Source organism: Loxodonta africana, chromosome 13, assembly GCF_030014295.1.
Source record: "Loxodonta africana isolate mLoxAfr1 chromosome 13, mLoxAfr1.hap2, whole genome shotgun sequence".
NCBI classification, from domain to species: Eukaryota; Metazoa; Chordata; class Mammalia; order Proboscidea; family Elephantidae; genus Loxodonta; species Loxodonta africana.
The window spans coordinates 47608261-47625676 of NC_087354.1; the positions used below are offsets into that span (position 1 = coordinate 47608261).

The 17416-nt window shown below is 50.3% G+C and overlaps 1 protein-coding gene across 2 annotated transcripts in view; it reads left to right on the top strand.

Annotated features, from left to right (window-relative positions):
* Positions 1-17416, top strand: part of ITGA11 (integrin subunit alpha 11) — a 163232-nt gene that overhangs the window by 115239 nt on the left and 30577 nt on the right. For both annotated transcript variants that reach the window (XM_010598063.3, XM_010598064.2), the window contains exons 11-17: positions 2684-2828; positions 6270-6418; positions 10829-10969; positions 11253-11456; positions 12587-12717; positions 15076-15242; positions 16740-16882. In XM_010598063.3, coding sequence (XP_010596365.2) covers positions 2684-2828; positions 6270-6418; positions 10829-10969; positions 11253-11456; positions 12587-12717; positions 15076-15242; positions 16740-16882 — 1080 coding nt within the window. The remainder of the gene's footprint in view (positions 1-2683; positions 2829-6269; positions 6419-10828; positions 10970-11252; positions 11457-12586; positions 12718-15075; positions 15243-16739; positions 16883-17416) is intronic.

Below are 17416 nucleotides of genomic sequence, written 5' to 3' on the forward strand. Positions count from 1 at the left end.
TATCCCTGGTGCCCTGTCAAGACTTTGGCTCTCTGCAGCAAGGCTGGCCCCACCCTTCCAGATTTTTCCCAAATGCAAAATGTCTGGGGTCCTCCAGCTGGAAAAAGATTATGACATGCTGAGGTTTGCTTTGGTGGCCTTTGCTTGCCTTCTAAGCCCTGGCCCACTCCTCACAGCACCATGTACTCAGCAACACTCCCTACCTCCCCCACCAAACCCACTTTCAGGAAGGGCCCCCCAAAACTCATCCCCAATGGCGGTACAAGACTGCAGCCGCCTGCAACGGTTAAAATGAGGTGAAATTCCAGAGCAATCACCCAGCCCAGGGCTGCCAAATGCGGATGTCCTGGTGGAATTCCCAAACCCCCATCACATAGGTTGAGTCAGCATCTGGTGTCTCCCCCAGCTGATACCCAGGCACCTAGGTTGACCCAGCCCGTCTCGGCACATCACCAAGGTCCCTGCCATCTGAAAAGCCAAAAATACATCTTCAAAGGGCCCAGGTCTTCAAAGGCCTCTGTGAAATGAAGCGGACTGGCCTGCAGTTGCAAACTCAGACCCAGCAGGCAGAGTGGGAGGAAAGGGAGAGACGAGGCCCAAACAGCGAGCTCCTCCCAGCAGGGAATTCAGGTAGAAACTTCAGAAGCAGGATTCACACCGGGCTTTGGAAAGCAGATGGGTGTTTTCTTCTCTGCCCAGCCCAAGTACCTGATCCTAGTCCCAGCCTGCCTCTGACTTGCTGTGTGACCTCAGGCAAGTCACCTCCCCTCTCTGAATCTCAGGTGCTTCATTTGTCAAGTGCAGATTATAAACATCTGTCCTGTAGTCTCACGGGGCCTTTGTGAGCCACGTGGGTTACTGTGTGAGAAAGTACTCTGCAAAGAATGGAGCACGCCCCATCCACACAAGGGATGTTGGCAGTGACTTCAGCGACAGAGAGTATTTGAGGCTCTGGAGTCAATTCTAGCCCCGGCCAACTGTCAGAGCTGCCCAGGCTGAGGGACAAGCACAGGGAAGGAGGAAGAAGGCTAATTAGAAAGTGGGTTGTTGAACATAACCAAGCACTTCAGACATCCAAGACCAGCTGGATATAGTCATGAAAGTACTTTGAACAGTGAGTTCTACCGCAAGAGTGTTAGGATGTCTTAAGCCTGTGTTCAGTTTAACTCTTTAAAGTGGCACCTTGGAACTGAGACAAGGATTACAATCTTGCCCCCTCCTCCACCACCAACAAAACTAGCGCTTGGTGACCCTGCCTCTGCGTTTGGTTACCGCTCTGCTTGTACCCAGGCCAGAAGCATATTCTTCCATTGGTATAATTGCTTTGGGGGTCAGGGGGAGGTTGAGTGCCTTGGGCCCCAAGTGGTGGAGGAACGTCAAGTCCAGCCAGCCACCCGGGCTCAGTGGGAGAGAGTTGAGTTGACTGGCTTGTGCTTAAAAAAAGCCAAGACTGGGATACAATCTGCCCCCAGCCCCTAGTCACAAAGGTAACCCTGGGGTTGACCCCTCCCTACTTTCACCCCCCTCCTTGGGCCCCTCACTATCCTAGGGTATCTTTTCTTCCTCTTCTAGGCACTTGCTGTTTGTCTTCTGTACCCACTAGTTAAGTGGATTAAGTCGGGAGTGGTGGGGTGTGCAGCGGTGACCCAGAAAGTAAGTGGCCTCAGTCCTAGGAAATGACCTTGGTGTCAGTTACATGGAAGCTTCCCACCTTCCTGCCCAAGCACTTCAGCATCCACTTGTCCTGCAAATGGCAGGTGGAGCAAACCCTCTAAGCACTGAAAGGCAGGCTCCTGTTCTCGGGGTGCTGGCCATTACAGATGTGGCCCCAGCTGACTGCCCAGCATCATCTCAAGCCACTCTGCCCCTCCCCCACTCAGAGCTCCAGCCCCCCAAACAACTTTCAGTTCTTTGAAAGCAAAATCTCTGAATTCTCTCCAGCCTCAGGGCCTTTGCACAAGCTGTCTCCTCCTCCAGCTCTTCTGCTATCTGACCCATCCATCTTCCAGGGACTGAGTATACATCATTTCTTCAAAAAGGCTTTCCCTCACCCCCATCTCAATCTCAATTAGATCTCATTGTGGTTGTCCCTCATCCCACTTGTCACCGTTTACAACAATGTGTTTATTTGCATATTTGTTCAGTATCTTTGAGCTCTGGGAGGGCAGAGACAGGATCCCCAATACCAAGCAAGTGCGTGGCATGAAGTAGGGAATTTTTACTGAAGACAGGAAGAGGGCACAGGATTTAAACACAGGGAAGCAACTCAGACACACGAAGAAATATTGGAGGAGGCCGGGTACGGAGGGGCACAGCTCAAAGAGGTGTCAGAAGGAAGAGAAAGTGATAAGAGATTCCCTTTTGGGGGCTTTGAAACCCAAGGATGAATGGAGATTTGATCCTAGATTTAAAGTTTGTTTCTCGAACATTCCTTCTGTCCTAAGATCCCATCTTTGGGATCAGCTTGACCCATTTTGTGCTCACAATATGATAGCATAAGAAGGTCTTCTCAGCTCATTCAAAGCCAAGAAACCACCTGGAAGGGTAGACCACTAAGTAACAAACCCTGGAGAAGGAGCCTGATGTGGCTGACAGATGCTTCACTGGCCCCAGAGCCTGATGGGCCCCCAGCGAGGAGTACCTGGGGGACCTCAGCTGATGCGTGTCCCCTCCCCATTGCCAGGACGGGATTCTGCTGGGAGCTGTGGGCGCCTATGACTGGAACGGAGCGGTGCTAAAGGAGACCAGTGGCGGGAAGGTCATTCCTCACCGTGAGTCCTACCTGAAGGAGTTCCCTGAGGAGCTCAAGAACCACGGTGCCTACCTGGGTAAGAGCCAGCACTGGGGCGTGCCTGTCTGGCAGGGAGGAGGGGGGCCCAAAGGACCCAGAAGCCCTGGCCCACACTCCAGGTGAGGGGCATCTTTGTGCCTATTCTGTGCTGATTCAAGTACCCAACCCTGAAGAGCAATTCCAGGCCCTGGGTGCTTGGGGCCAGGGCCTTTTCCTCCTCTGCAGCATGTCCTGCACACCCAACACATAATAGGCTCCACATGAGGAGGCAGAAAAAATGACCAGCAATTCACCCATACCTTAAATGTGTTTCCGTTGACACATCTAGACTCTAGGTCAGTTGTCGGTATATCTTTAAAGCTTTCTGTCCTGACTAGGGTTTTAGCATACGAAATACTCTGCCTTCCTGGGGCAAAATGCAAGTCAGTAGAAGGTCATTCTCACAATCGAAACAGAAGTTGCTTCTCATTAGACATTTTGGAAGTGGACCCATAAAGAGCATCACAATTCATTGGCCTGATGGGGGTAGGTTCCAGCTGTGAGACCTTAACTCACTGGGACCCAGTCACCTCGGGAGCAGTCCCCTGGCGGTCCACATCCATAGCCAAGTCCCATCGGCCATGAATTTTTCCTTCTTAAAGGGCTGAGCTAGCAGGATAGCAACCAGGGGTGAATGCCCAGGGATCCCCTTGTCTCTGGGTCTTTCTGAGTTTCTGAACTAAGTCTGCCGTCCGTGAAGTTCCTCATCATTAATGCCTCCTCCATGACCTTGGCCATCCACAGTTGCCAGCGGGTCTTTCCACTTGTCCATCCTCTCTAATGCTCCATCCCATCCCTGCCTTGGTCCCTCAGCTCTTCAGCCACACACCCTGCCTGTGACCCTGCCCACACTGTGGCTACCCTGTCTTCTGTCCCCAACTTGGCACCCTCAGCTGACAACAGGGCAAAATACTGGAATCAGAACTGTCCTGGAAAATCCAAAGGTGCAGATCCCTAGAAGTTTCCCAACAGTGCTATGGCCCTAGGCTCTGGGTGCAGTTGAGTTCGGCATGCATTAAACCTGGACTGTGTAAATAGCATCTGTGGCCCATGAGATCAGAGTGCCATGGGCAGTGGTAAAGAAGACACAGCCCCTGCCCTCAGCCTGCTTCCCAGCGGGGAGAGGGACTGTGCACAGATAACTATAACAAGTAAGGTAAGAGTGCACATAAAAGCACAAATAAAGAAGAGAGGGATTGGGTTCCTTACCTTGATAACTGCTCTCACACTAGAAAATATGTCAGAAGAACCAAGGATTTAAAAAAAAAAAAAAAAGACAATTGCCATTGAGCCAATTCTGACTCGTGGAGACTCTGTGCTCCATAGGGTTTTCAACGGCTGATTTTTCAGAAGTAGATCACCAAGCCTTTCTTCCAAGACACCTCTGGGTGGACTCAAACTGCCAACCTTTCAGTTAGCAGCCAAGCACACTAAGAGTTTACACTACCCCGGGACTACAAACAAAGGATAAAATCCATTGCTGTCAAGTCGGTTCCAACTCATAGTGACTCTATAGGACAGAGTAGAACTGCCCCACAGGGTTTCCAAGCCTATAATCTTAACAGAAGCAGACTGCCACATCTTTCTCCTGAGAAGCAGCTGGTGGGTTCGAACCATTGGCCTTTTGGTTAGCAGCCAAGTGCTTAGCCATCATGCCACCAGGGCTCCTAAATGAAGGCTAGCACTTTAACTAGATTCATTTGCGTTTCACTGTCTCCTGCCATGTGCTCCGGACTCTACCAAAAGTGGAGGAGCCAAGTAAGAGGTGTAAGGAACACATGATATGAAGCATTAAGTAACAAGGCAGATAAATAACATCAGCAACATGCCAGGGCCCCACAGGGTAAATTTCAAGTGAGTGGAGGAAAGCACGTGGGTGGCTGTGGCTCAAGGGGCTGGCACGCCTGGAGGCTCATTGTGGAGGCACTGCCTGCCCCTGGACACTCGGCCCCCAAGCCCTGTTCCACCACCACCGTCCCTCCTTCTGAGGAAGCCCAAAAGCCCAAGGACAATTGAGAACCCTTTTCTGGAGTGCCACTGAGGGCTCAGTCAGAGGAAATCTTTGCTCCACCCCACAAGGCTAACCCCGCCACCACCTGACTCCCGGATAGATATGCCCTTGTCAGCTACCCTCCATGAGATCTCTGGGTCTTACCAAGCCATCAGGCCAGATTGCCCAGATGCCACTCCAAGAGCTTAAAACACATCTGGGGCCAGAGTAGCCCACCCTGCTCCACTCCCAGCTCCCAGGCTCTGAACTCACTCGTCTGTACATCCTGATGTCACTCCAGCAGTAACTGTGGGAGCTGAAAGACAGTGTTACCATCACACACAGCATACGCACACACACACACACACACACACACCCCACAGCACACATATACACACCACACACACCCACACACACACCATGCATGCATACACTGCACAGATGCACACATACACACCATGTTCACATACATGCTGTGCACACATACACACTATGCACACACACACATGCACACACTGCACACATACACACCATGTGCACATACACGCCGTGCACACATACAGACTATGAGTGCACACACACACACACAGCAGAAGGAGACATCCACTCCCCAGAAACAGCCCATGACTGCCAACAAAGCCCAACGCCCACCTAAAACCTGGGATCTAGCATCCAAGGTCTGGTTGTCATCTGGCAGAAAGTGAGATTCTCAGGTGCCGTTGGGTTTGCACACCTGCTGGGGCCACCCCTTTTCAGAGAGTTGCCTGAAAATGCCACATTCTCCTCCTGGTCCTGGGCAGGAGCGAGTTTCAGAGTGACCTGGCGGAGCAATTCTAGGGACAGGGATCTGTAGCTTTCCCACAGACCCACTGGGCTTCCATTTCTTTCCTCTCTGCTTGGTGTCTGTGTGTCAGACTGCTCCGTCCTTTGAGTCTGCAAAGCTTTGGGGCCGCAAGAATCTCCTAACCCCTGTGTAAATATCCAGATGGGAGCAATTCCTTACACCTTTCCAGCCCGCACTGCAGTTACCAGTGACCCACTTCGCAGGGGTTCATGGAGACTGGAGGAGGTCAAAAGCGAAGTCTGCCCCATATAAAACGAAGTGTGGCTGGAGCTGGCCCATCTCCTTCCCCCTGTGCGTGACAGTGCTTGTGAGGATGGTGACGGAGTGGAGGTGTGCATTCCAGGCCTGCCACACTGGACTTTCATGGCCTCCCCTGGCTTCCTCTATTTCCTCCAGTAGGGGTGGACTGGAGGCCCCTCTCCTGAGCCCTGCCTCTTCCAGGCTTCGCTTGCTGTCCCTGGGAAGTGCTGCCCCTCGTGAGCGCATCTGCTTGGCCTTCCCTACGTGATCCACAGCCATCCTCTGGCACAGCTGAGCCAAACACTGGCCCTGCGGGGTCTGCTGGGGACCTGCACCAGAGACCAGCCTGTTTCCTCCTGTGGCAGGGTACACAGTCACATCGGTCGTGTCCTCCAGGCAGGGGCGGGTATACGTGGCCGGAGCGCCCCGGTTCAACCACACGGGCAAAGTCATCCTGTTCACCATGCACAACAACCAGACCCTCACCATCCACCAGGCTCTGCGGGGCGAGCAGGTAAGGGAGGAAGCTGGAGGGGTGGAGGGCACAGAAGACGAGGTCAAACAAACAGAAAAGGCAGAGGCCAGGTGGAGCGGACTTGAAATTTCATCTCTCAATAGGACTGTCCCTAGGCCCACAAAAATCTTTTCTGGTTGGGGACATAGACCTCATTCACACCAAGACTGAAGGCCATATGTGGCCACTTACTGCCCTGAAAGAGTCATGCCACCTAGGGCCTCCTCTCCCCAGAAAGCCAGGCCCCGGTCCTGCTGCAGCTGGGGGAGCCTAGGAGAATTCCTTGCCTGTTTCAAGAACCTCGTGTTTCTGGTGCATTCACTCTTCTCTGCCACTCCGCAGGTGCAGACCTCTGCACTGTCCCAGAATTCATGGCCTAGAGGCCAGAGTTAGAAGGACCATCTAGACTATGGCTCCCCAGGCTGGGCTGCTGGGCCCTGGGCATCCTGAAGTGGTGCTCCTCAAGCCACCTTCATGTGCCTCTGCTCACAGCAAAGCCCCGTGGCTCACCAAGACACCACTTCTTCCTTTTTCCTTGAACGAAAGCAAAGCAGAGTGGTAACGCTGTGCCCTACCTAGGATGTGGTTGGCGACCAGACTGTGTTCCTAGGAGTCTCATGTTAGACAATCCTGAATGCAGATTGGAAAGCTGTGATAGGAGTCACTAGTGGTAAAGAGATCAAAGGCTGAGGAAAACTGAGGCCCTGAGAAGCTGCAAAGGATTCCTGGTGGTGCAGCAGTTAAAGCACTCAGCTGCTAACCAAAAGGTCAACAGTTTGAACCCACCAGCCTCTCCGTAGAGAAAGATGTGGCAGTCTGCTTCTGTAAAGATGTATAGCCTTAGAAACCCTGTGGGGCAGCTCTACTATATCCTATAGGGTCGCTATGGGCTGGGTCAAGTTTACAACCCAGGTTTTTTGGTGAGTTCTCTTTGATCATGCCACTTCCTGATCCCTACAGCCCCCAAACCAGGCCTGGGTGCCTTCTGACTGGCAGCATCCATGGCACCCTGGGCCTGAGCTGGGTCCTGATCAGGTCCTTACCTGTTGATCCCAGTTCTCCCTCTTTTCTCCTGAGCCTGGGAACAGCCCTGTCTCCTGCATCTTCTACTGCCCTTGCCTTGTCACCATGAGGACAAGCTCCTTCCTGAGTCTAACTTAAATCCCTCTAGCTGCAGGGAGCCAGCATTCCACCATTCCTCTTCCTGCAGACCTTGGCAGGGCTCCCTCTTCCAGCCTGCTCCTGCCCGCCCGCCCACACCCTGCCCAGGATCAGCTCTTTCGGGAATTTAAGGCTAGACCTTGAGAGTTGGAGGGAATTTGCTGATGAATTTATGACATTTTTCCTGCCCAGTTTCGCCTCCAACATCCGAATGAGAAACCACAGTGCTGAAGGCAGCTATATTAAGCGCATTCCAAATTACAGTGACCCACATAACTGAGGCTACATATTTAGACATGTCTCCCTCCCCCTCCTCTGTTCTCTGTGTCTGCCTCTTAATTACTTTATACAGGCACATCGCCCCTTCTCCCGTGTTTATTCTTTCCTTTTCTCTCTTCTGCATTTTAACCTTTCTTCTCTGTTAAACTCTTTTAACGCTTGAGACTAGATTTCATCTAAAAGCCCCCAAAGCCAGGAGATGGCTGGGGGAGGGACAGTTATGAGTTCTGGGGTCAGACAGACACAGGTTCCAGCCCAGCTCGGCCCTGAGAACTGCCTGACCTAGGGCAAGTGATGTGAATTCTCTGCACTGCCTTTCCTCCCCTATGAGATGAGCGACGTGATCTCTCTCTGCTGAGGTAGCTGAGGCTCAGAGGAGCTACCCGAGGCTGCAAAGTATCTGATACGCTGCCTGTCCTTGGGAAGGGCTCGTTCCCCTTTCTTAAACAACCCATTGGTTCTATAAGCACTTAGTAAGTACCTCCTGTATACCAGACAAAGTTCCTGGGTATTCCAGCTAAGTTCTTGCCTGCTAACCAAAAGGTTGGAGGTTCGAGTCCACCCAGAGATGCCTCAGAAGAAAGGCATGGTGATCTGCTTCCAAAAAATCAGCCATTGAAAACCCTATGGAGCACAGTTCTACTCTGACAAGCATGGGGTACCATGGATCAGAATCGACATGATGGCAACTAGTTACTAATGTCTCCAGCACTATATCCAGGCTTCGAGGTGAATACAATAGTCCTTGGCCACATAAGGCTCCCATGGAGAAGCAGGTGCTGGGTGGGAGGAATATGGGGCCAGGGGAGCACTGAGGAGGGACACTCCACCCGCTGCAGGCTTGGAGTGGAGTGAGCAGGTCACTGCCAGCTTCTGACAGGAAGTGACGTTTCAGCAGAGACCTGAGGGATGAAAAGACATTAACGGGGAGAGGGATGAAGGAAGAGGGTTCCAAGGCAGGAGGAAAGCATGTGCAGGGGGAGGCCGGGAACTCAACCAGAGCTGGGACCTCTGAAGAGGAGAAATAACTGTGTATGGTTGGAGCAAGCATGGGAGCAGAGGCTGGGGAGACAGAGGCTGGGGAGGGAGGGAGGCCATTCCTGCAGGAATGTGATGAAGAGTTTGGATGAATCCCAAAATCAAGGGAGCAGCGTGGTCAGCTGTTAGAGTCTGCCCTTGAGGGTGGGTTAGGGGCCAGACTGGAGGCAGGAAGGCTTTGGAAGGTGAGAGAAGGCTCTCCAAGGGAAGAAGTAGAGGAAGAGGGAGGCATATAGATTGGAGACATATTTGGGACACACCAGGCAGGACTCGTTGGTAGATTGCAGGGGGAGCGGTGGAGGGGTGGAGCCGGGGAGGACCCTCAGGTTTTGACTGATGGGGCCGATGGCGCCTTGGCTGAAGAGGGAGCACAGCGGCCAAGGCAGAGGGACACAGCAAGCGCCCCGATACTGAAAAGAAATCACCATCGTACCTGACCAAAGATGTGAATCTCAGTTATTTATGACATTAACAAATAAACAAGTTAAATGCCCACCAACAGAGGATTGAGTAAATACATCATAGCACTTAATTTAGCTGCCTTCAGCTCTGCGGTTTCTCATTCAGATGTTGAAGGCAGAACCAGGCAGAAAAAATGTCATGAATTCATCAGCAAATTATACAGTCACTACAGTTCGTCCCATGTCATCAATTCCATGGCCTCCCCATGTGTTAGCGTGAAACTGCTCCACAGGGTTTTCTTAGCTGTAATCTTTAGGGAAGCAGACTGCCAAGCCTTTTTTCTGTGGCCCCTTTACCATTGGGTGGGTTCAAGCCTCTCACCTTTAGGTCAGTGGTCAAGCACAAGGCATTTGTGCCACGAAGAGAACTGCAGTACATGTATAATTTGAAATATTATGGTTCATCAATGATCATGTTAAAGAAAAAAATATGTCATAGAGAAAATGTTCATGATACATTGGTTCATTCAAAAATGAGTATACACAAATTCAGAAGGAATCCAGTCAGCCCTCGGCCACCAGCCGCCACCCCCAGACAGATGCCACCACTCTCCCCACCCTTGACTCCTTAAGGTTGATTCGGGCCCTGTGGCTCCTTTCTACCCCTCCCTCCTCCTCCCTTGCTGAATAATTTAGCCACTATTCTAAGTTAAAGCCAAATAAAAACATTTAGAGTGACTTAAAAAAGAGGAGTGTACAAACTGTATATATGTATGATATCGTTTTTTTATTAAAAATATACCCACATATATAAACAAGCAATAAAAGAGCCTAGAAGAAATACACCAAAATGTTGATGGTAGTTATCTTCAGATGTTGGGACTCTATTGTTGTTTTTATGTGCCACTGAGTCAATTCCAACTCATAGCAACCCTATATGACTGAGTAAAACTGCCCCGTAGGGTTTCCTAGGCTGATGGGAGCAGATCACCAGGCCTTGTCTCTTGCAGAGCTGCTTGTCGGTTCAAACCATGGACCAGTCGGTTAGCAGCCAAGCACTTAACCATTGTGTCACCAGGGCTCCTTGTTGGGACCGTAAAGCAAACAAACAAAAAAACAAAAAAATGAAAAACCGCAGATCTGTTGAGTCTATTTTTTATTTGCCGTTTTATAATTTTTTATATTTTTCTCATTTAATATATTACTTTTATAATCAGAATAAATGGCCCTCAATAAAAATAACTAAAGGAAAGAAAGGAGAGTGGGGGAGAGGAGGAATAACTGAAGGAAAAAAGAAGGAAAGGCAGAAGGAGAAAGGAAAACAGGAAGTCAACTCCAGGGGAAAGGCAGGAAAGGGAGGGGGAGGGAAGGGGAGGGAAGGGGAGGACCCACTGGTTCACCAACAATTCCCAGTCAAAGGATGTGGTTTCCCTCTGTAAGTTTCCTTCACTGGTGTCTGGGAGGTGAGGGCTCTCTGTGGTGTGAGGGGCAGGCCCGGCCCCTCTTCCCTGTCCCCATCCCTGTGCCGCAGATAGGCTCTTACTATGGGAGTGAGATCACCTCAGTGGACATTGACGGCGATGGTGTGACCGACATCCTGCTGGTGGGCGCACCCATGTACTTCAGCGAGGGCCGGGAGCGGGGCAAGGTGTACATCTACAACCTGAGACAGGTATGGCTGGGCGGGGGCAGGAAGCTTTTCAGGGACAGCTAACCCCTGCTTTGACCTGGGTAGCCATGAGGGAAATTGGGTTACAGGAAAGATCAGTGCCCATCTGTTGGAGCCAGGCCAGAGGAGAATAGGAAGCTGTGCTATCCCTGGGCTCACGTAGCAAGAGAGGGAACTCTGGAAAAAGTGGGGTGGAGAGAAGATGCTGCAGGCCAGAGGGAATCATGATCCCAAGGGTCTTTACTTTACTTTACCCCCTGAGCCTTTCCTTCCCCTGGCTTTGCAGAGTCAGTTTGTCTATAATGGAACACTGAAGGATTCCCACAGTTACCAGAATGCCCGATTCGGGGCCTCCATTGCCTCGGTTCGAGACCTGAATCAGGATTCCTACAACGACGTGGTGGTGGGAGCCCCTTTGGAGGACAACCATGGAGGAGTCATCTACATCTTCCATGGCTTCCAAGGCAGCCTCCTAAAGAAGCCTAAGCAGGTAATGCTCCCCGTAGGAAACCAGGGAACATGATAAACATCATGGGACCAGGAGCCCCAGAGGGCTCCTTAGGTGGTCCAGATAATGTGCTTGGCTGCTAGCCAAAAGGTTGGCTTTTGGAGTCCACCAAGAGGTGCCTTGGAAGAATGGCCTCGCAGTCTACTCCTGAAAAATCAGCCTTTGCAAACTCTATGGAGCACAATTCTACTCTGACATACATGGGGTCACCATGAGTTGGAATCAAATCTATGGCACCTGCTGAGAAGTTCCAGAATCTCCCGTTTGGTCATATGGCTTAGGAATTTCTTCTGTTTTCTCAGACAGTGAGGAACTCCAATCTGCCCTAGCTATACTTGCCTCAAGTCAAAATTTTGAATTGGGTGCATTTTGTCCCATCACCTCTTTTGGCACCGCTCCCTGCTTACCTTTATCTCCCCCTCAAAAAAAAAAATCCCAGAGAACAACCTGAACTTCACTCCCCCTCCGCACACACTTACACAACTGACTACAAATAAAGAGCTCCTCCCTTCGAGCTTGCTCACCTCAAACTGACCCATCCCCAGTCCTATCTTCTCAGGTCATCATTTTTGCCTACAGATTTAATTAGTAAGATAAAAACCTGTTGCCATCAAGTCGATTCTGAGTCATAGCGACCCTATAAGACAGAGTAGAACTGCCCCCTAGGTTTTCCAAGGCTGCAATCTTTACAGAAGCAGACTGCCACATCTTTCTCCTCCCAGAGCAGCTGGTGGATTCAAACCAACTACCTCCCGGTTAGCAGCTAAGCACTTAACCACTGTGCCACCAGGGCTCCTAGTTAGTAAGATAGTTGCATAAATATATCGAGGTTAGAGATGAGGATGGGTTCGATATATAACCCTGTCAGGTAACGTGTATTTACGTTGAATGGGAAACTCTTGAGACGTGATATTTTAATCCAAAAGAATGACTTTGCGGTAGGATTTTCAGGGGCCATGACAGGCGAGGGAGGAATAGCTATGGACTAGGGAACTTCTCGATGGTGTCAAATAGGCTCTCTCCATGACTAATTGTAGCTACCCCTTAGGATTACCCTGCCCTGTCTTGTCCAACAGTGCGTACGCTCAGCTTTCTCCTTCTGCCCCCTGCAGAGAATCTCGGCCTCCGAGCTAGCTCCAGGCCTCCAGTATTTTGGCTGCAGCATCCACGGGCAACTGGACCTCAATGAGGATGGGCTTGTGGACCTGGCAGTGGGTGCCCTTGGCAACGCCGTGATCTTGTGGTTGGTTCCCCCACTGTACTTGACTCTTGGGCTCTCCTGAGGGCCACAAAGGGTGCAGGTTTTAAAAGAGGCTTTCAGGATCTCCATCCCTTGTCTTTAGCCACTATCAGCCAAACACCCTGTTCTTATTCCATCATGATTATAATATTTTTTTTTTTAATGGAATCACCATGAGTTATCTGGGAGTGCAAGTCTCTTTCCTCTATAGAGTTCTAGAGCTTTATACCAACCTTGCGTCTAAAAGACCCTGTTAGAACTTATACTAAATGTTCTGGCTACTCAGGCATTTCTTCCACTTCAGCTTTTCAAGCTAATTAAAGGGACAGGCTGAGCATATTCTACAAGCTGGGAGGATCTTCTCTTCTCACCTCGAGTGAAAGAATGTTTATGTAATACAGAGATGTCCTTCCACTCAAACCACTCTGACGATTTGTTTCCTTTTTGGGGGCCTCATTGCTGCAACACCTCACATCGGCATCCAGGGTCTCCTCTTAGCAATGGACTGTCTCTTTAAAAAAAAAAAAAAAAAGAACCTACCTTTGATACAAACTGCTTTCTAGGAGAGCCTATATGTTTTGTCATGTTAGCTACTTTTAAAAAATATATATTTTATTGTGTTTTAGGTAAAAGTTTACACAGCAAATTAGATTCCCATTCAACAATTCACACACAAAATGTTCTGTGACTGTTTGAGCCCCCAGAAAATTATCATAACTTGAGCTTTTTTTATATATGATGAGATTTTTTATCATAAATATAATAACTTAAAGAAAATCTGTAAAATAAAGAAAAAATCACTCAGAGTCCCATCTCCTTAATATTTCAACTATTAGCATTATGGTGAATGCCCTTCCAATCTTTTGTCTCCTACATACAACTTCATATGAATGCAATCACATTTTTCATATAATTTTTAAAAGGCATTAAACAAAGATATAATATGACTTCCAAGGTGGAATAAAGGAGAGAATGTGGTCCTGGTACTCAAGGATATTAGAGTTCAGTTGGGGAAATAGCTCACCCTGGGTTCCTAAGACTAAAGCTTATATGCTAATGCTTCTTAATGTTCAATCCCAGAACCAGAAGTGAAGGAAAAGGGAAAATTGAAGGAGAAAAGGAGAGTAGATCAGAGGAGATGCATTATTGAGCTAACCACAGCTTCATAATACACGCAGCTAAGTGCTCAGTACTTCAGGATGTCTCTAGAAAGGTGGTATAGAACCTCCACCTCTGGCAATAGTCCATTGTAGGGGAGGAAAGGGGAGCGCTTTATCTCCTGCCTCATTCATACCCCATTTTTCCATGGTCAAAGCACCAGCTGCCCCTTTACTTCTAGGTGGTGTTCCCTAGGCCCTCTAGGCAGCACTGAGGGAGCCAGAGTCACTGCAGGTCTAGCACAGCCCAGTGTGTAGGCACCATGACTGTCTGAAGGGCATGCCACATGTAGGAGCTCTTAGGCCTTAGATGGTTCCTTTAAAGCCATGGTAAAGTTATTGGCTATGTCAGGAAGCAATACAGGCAACCAAGGCCCAGGGTAGAGGGTAGACATGGCCTAGCAGGTTTTTAGGGTGATACAAAAACTGAGTCCTTTATAGGAAACAAGATACACGTGTGTGTGTTCACACACACACACACACACACACACACACACACACACACACAAAACAAGAGAATCAGTCTAACAGAAAGAGTTTGATTGAGCGCTATCTTTTGAGGTCGAGACCTTAAGTGTTGCTTAAATAGTAATGAAACTTTGGGCCAAGCCCTCTGGGAAGACTTTATGGTCAAACTCCATAGTTCGCAACCACATCTGCCAATTGGAATGACCTGTGGAGCTTTTAAAGCCTCAGAGCTCAACAGAAATGCAGACTCTCTGCTAACCTATTGAATCAGAATCTGCATTTTTAAAGATCCCCAGGGGATTTGCAAGCATATGAAAATTTGTGAACTTTAAGAAATGTTAATGCCTGAGTCTCACCCCTAACCCCAAAGACTCTGATTTAATTGTCCCACAGTGCAGTTTGTTCATCAGGATTTTTCAAAGCTCTCCAGGTTTTTCTATGTACTGCCAGGGCTGGGAACCACCGCTGTAAAAGTGGCAAGGAGGCAAAGGAAGTCAATCTAGTCTGTGGCAAGTACAGCCTTAGGGAAATGATGAAGGGCTGCCTCGAGGGGCTGTGAGGTGCAAGCCCCTTGTCCACCTGTGTGCTTTTTTGCCCAATTCCCTGGCAGCTGGAAATGCTACCCTCTCTTTTCCTCACCCTGCCTCACCCCTCAGTGCTGGCTCTAGCCCCCTGGTAGTCAAAGCAGAGCAGCCCAACCTCTGCCTCTCCTCAGCTCACTGCCTTTCTCCTGCAGGTCCCGCCCTGTGCTGCAGATCAATGCCAGCCTCCACTTTGAGCCACCCAAGATCAACATCTTCCACAGGGACTGTAAACGCAGTGGCAGGGACGCCACCTGCCTGGTTGCCTTCCTCTGCTTCACGCCTGTCTTCCTGGCACCCTATTTCCAAATGGAAACTGTTGGTAAACCAGGCCCTGCCTCCCTCCCTCTCCCCCACCCCCTGTCTCTCCCATGGACTTTGTGGTTGCTCTGCTTCAAAGCCTGGGCTTTCTTTGAAATGGGTTATGGGTGCTAGAGCCTGCTTTGATGACTGCTAGATGCCCATTCAATGTCCCTGGGTGGTACAAAGAGTTTGTGCTTGACTACTAACTTAAAGGTTAGTAGTTCAAACCCACCCAGCAGTGATGCCGAAGAAAAACCTGAAGATCTGCTTCTATAAAGATTACAGCCAAGAAAACCCCGCTCTGTAACACATGGGGTCACCATGAGTTGGAATCAGCTCGATGGCAAGGAGTTTAGATGCCCATTCAATGCTCTAAGCAAAGGCACCGTGGTCCCTCTCTCTTTGTAGGTCACACCGCATGTACGAAGAGGGAATATCATGCCAGGGTGAGGATGGCAATGAGCAGGGGTGACCAAAGAAGGAAAGGCCAGGGGAAGAAGGAGTCTGGGTGCAGATTGAATCAGAACAAGCGACCAAAAGCAGCGAAGCAAACTGGCATGTGGAAGCCAAGAAGTCAGCCTGAATCCAGAAAATATTTCGACTCAGGAGCTAGCAAAACAGGAGTTGGAAACCAGGGGGTCGAGCAGATGAAGACCCCAGCAGTCGTAGTCACCACTCAGAAGAAGGTGTGAGTCTGAAGCAGGACATTACCTTCTGAGGGTCCATCACTTCCAGTGAGGGATGCACAGGACAGCCCTGGGCACAGGCAGACCTAGGAAGTGACAGCTGCAGGCTCTGGAACCTGGCTGGGCCGGTGCTGGGTTCAGAGACTGCAGAGCAGCTTCCAGGTCCAGGAGGAGGACCAGCCAGATGAAGGAGAGGCACAAGTCCTAGGGGGAAGAGGAGAGCAAAGGCAGGCTGGGTGGTTGTGTCCTTCTTTTTTGACTTCCATCTATGAAAGAAGAAAAATACAAGAACCTGGAGCACTCAGAGGACTGGCTGGGATTCAGGAGAAGGGACTGAACCTTTCCCAGAATTAGCAAAAGGTCATCCTAGTTGAACGGCTTCAAGTCTTAACCTCCAGAACAGCAGTCTTAGGTGTGAAAAGCCGGTGGGCTGGGCCTGGCCAGCCCCTCCTTGGAGTGGGCAGGGACTACTCCTGAAGAGGCTCTGAAGGGGAATCCTAGGGGGACACCAGGGAAGGTGAAGGGAGAGATGGAGGAATGTACTGACTTCAAGGGGGCTCACACTAGGTCATCACCCTGGCCCCCATCCTCTCTCCTCTCCTGTTCTTCCATGTTCGATTTCCCCTCCATTTCTCCCCCTCTTTTCTCCCCTCTTGATCCATCTCCATTTCTCCTCCTCTGCCTCCTTCTGCTCTTCAGTTCCCTCCTTCCCCCTTTTTTCACTGCACAGCTTGCTCTCTGCATGGAAGACTCTGGCCCTTAAAAGTAAGGCAAATAGTCTTGGGTAGTATGTGGCTCCACCTTCGTGATCTTCCTCTCCTCTCCTCCAGGCCTCAAGTACAACGCCACCATGGACGAGAGACGGTACACACCACGGGCCCACCTGGACGAGGGCGGGGACCGATATACCCACAGGTCTGTCCTGCTCTCCTCTGGCCAAGAGCACTGTGAGCGGATCAGCTTCCACGTCCTGGTGAGCCCCACAACTCAGCAGCCCCATCCAGCAGAGTCCAGGCTATGGGGATGGGCACCTGCCATGGGAAAGGGGGTGCCAGGCAATGCTGAGCCCCAGCAGACCACAGGAGACCAGGCCAAGGGGCAGTGTTCTGAACTTTGGCCACTCCATTCCCCACCTTATGGCTCAGAGAAAGGGCCATGGGACACGCTTACCACCTCACTGTGTACCTCCAGAATCCCTTCTTCCCCAGCTCTCAGATGTCCGTGGTTTCCTTAGCTCCCATCCAAGGAGAGACATGAGCTCATGAGATCTAGCTGGGAGAACTAGGGTCAGCCGGTGGGGGTCTGGAAATGAAGAGACAGCAGGCATGGGCTGAAGGCCAGGTAAGTTGGGCCAGTGGCATGGACGAGCTGTGAGGTGGAACAGAGAGAGGCCAGTCTGGCAGAGAAGGGAAGCTAGTGACATCACTGGCAGGGTGGTGGCCTGATGCCCCATTTTACAGACAAGGAAGAGGATGATAAATTTGCCTCCATCTGGAAGCACCAAATA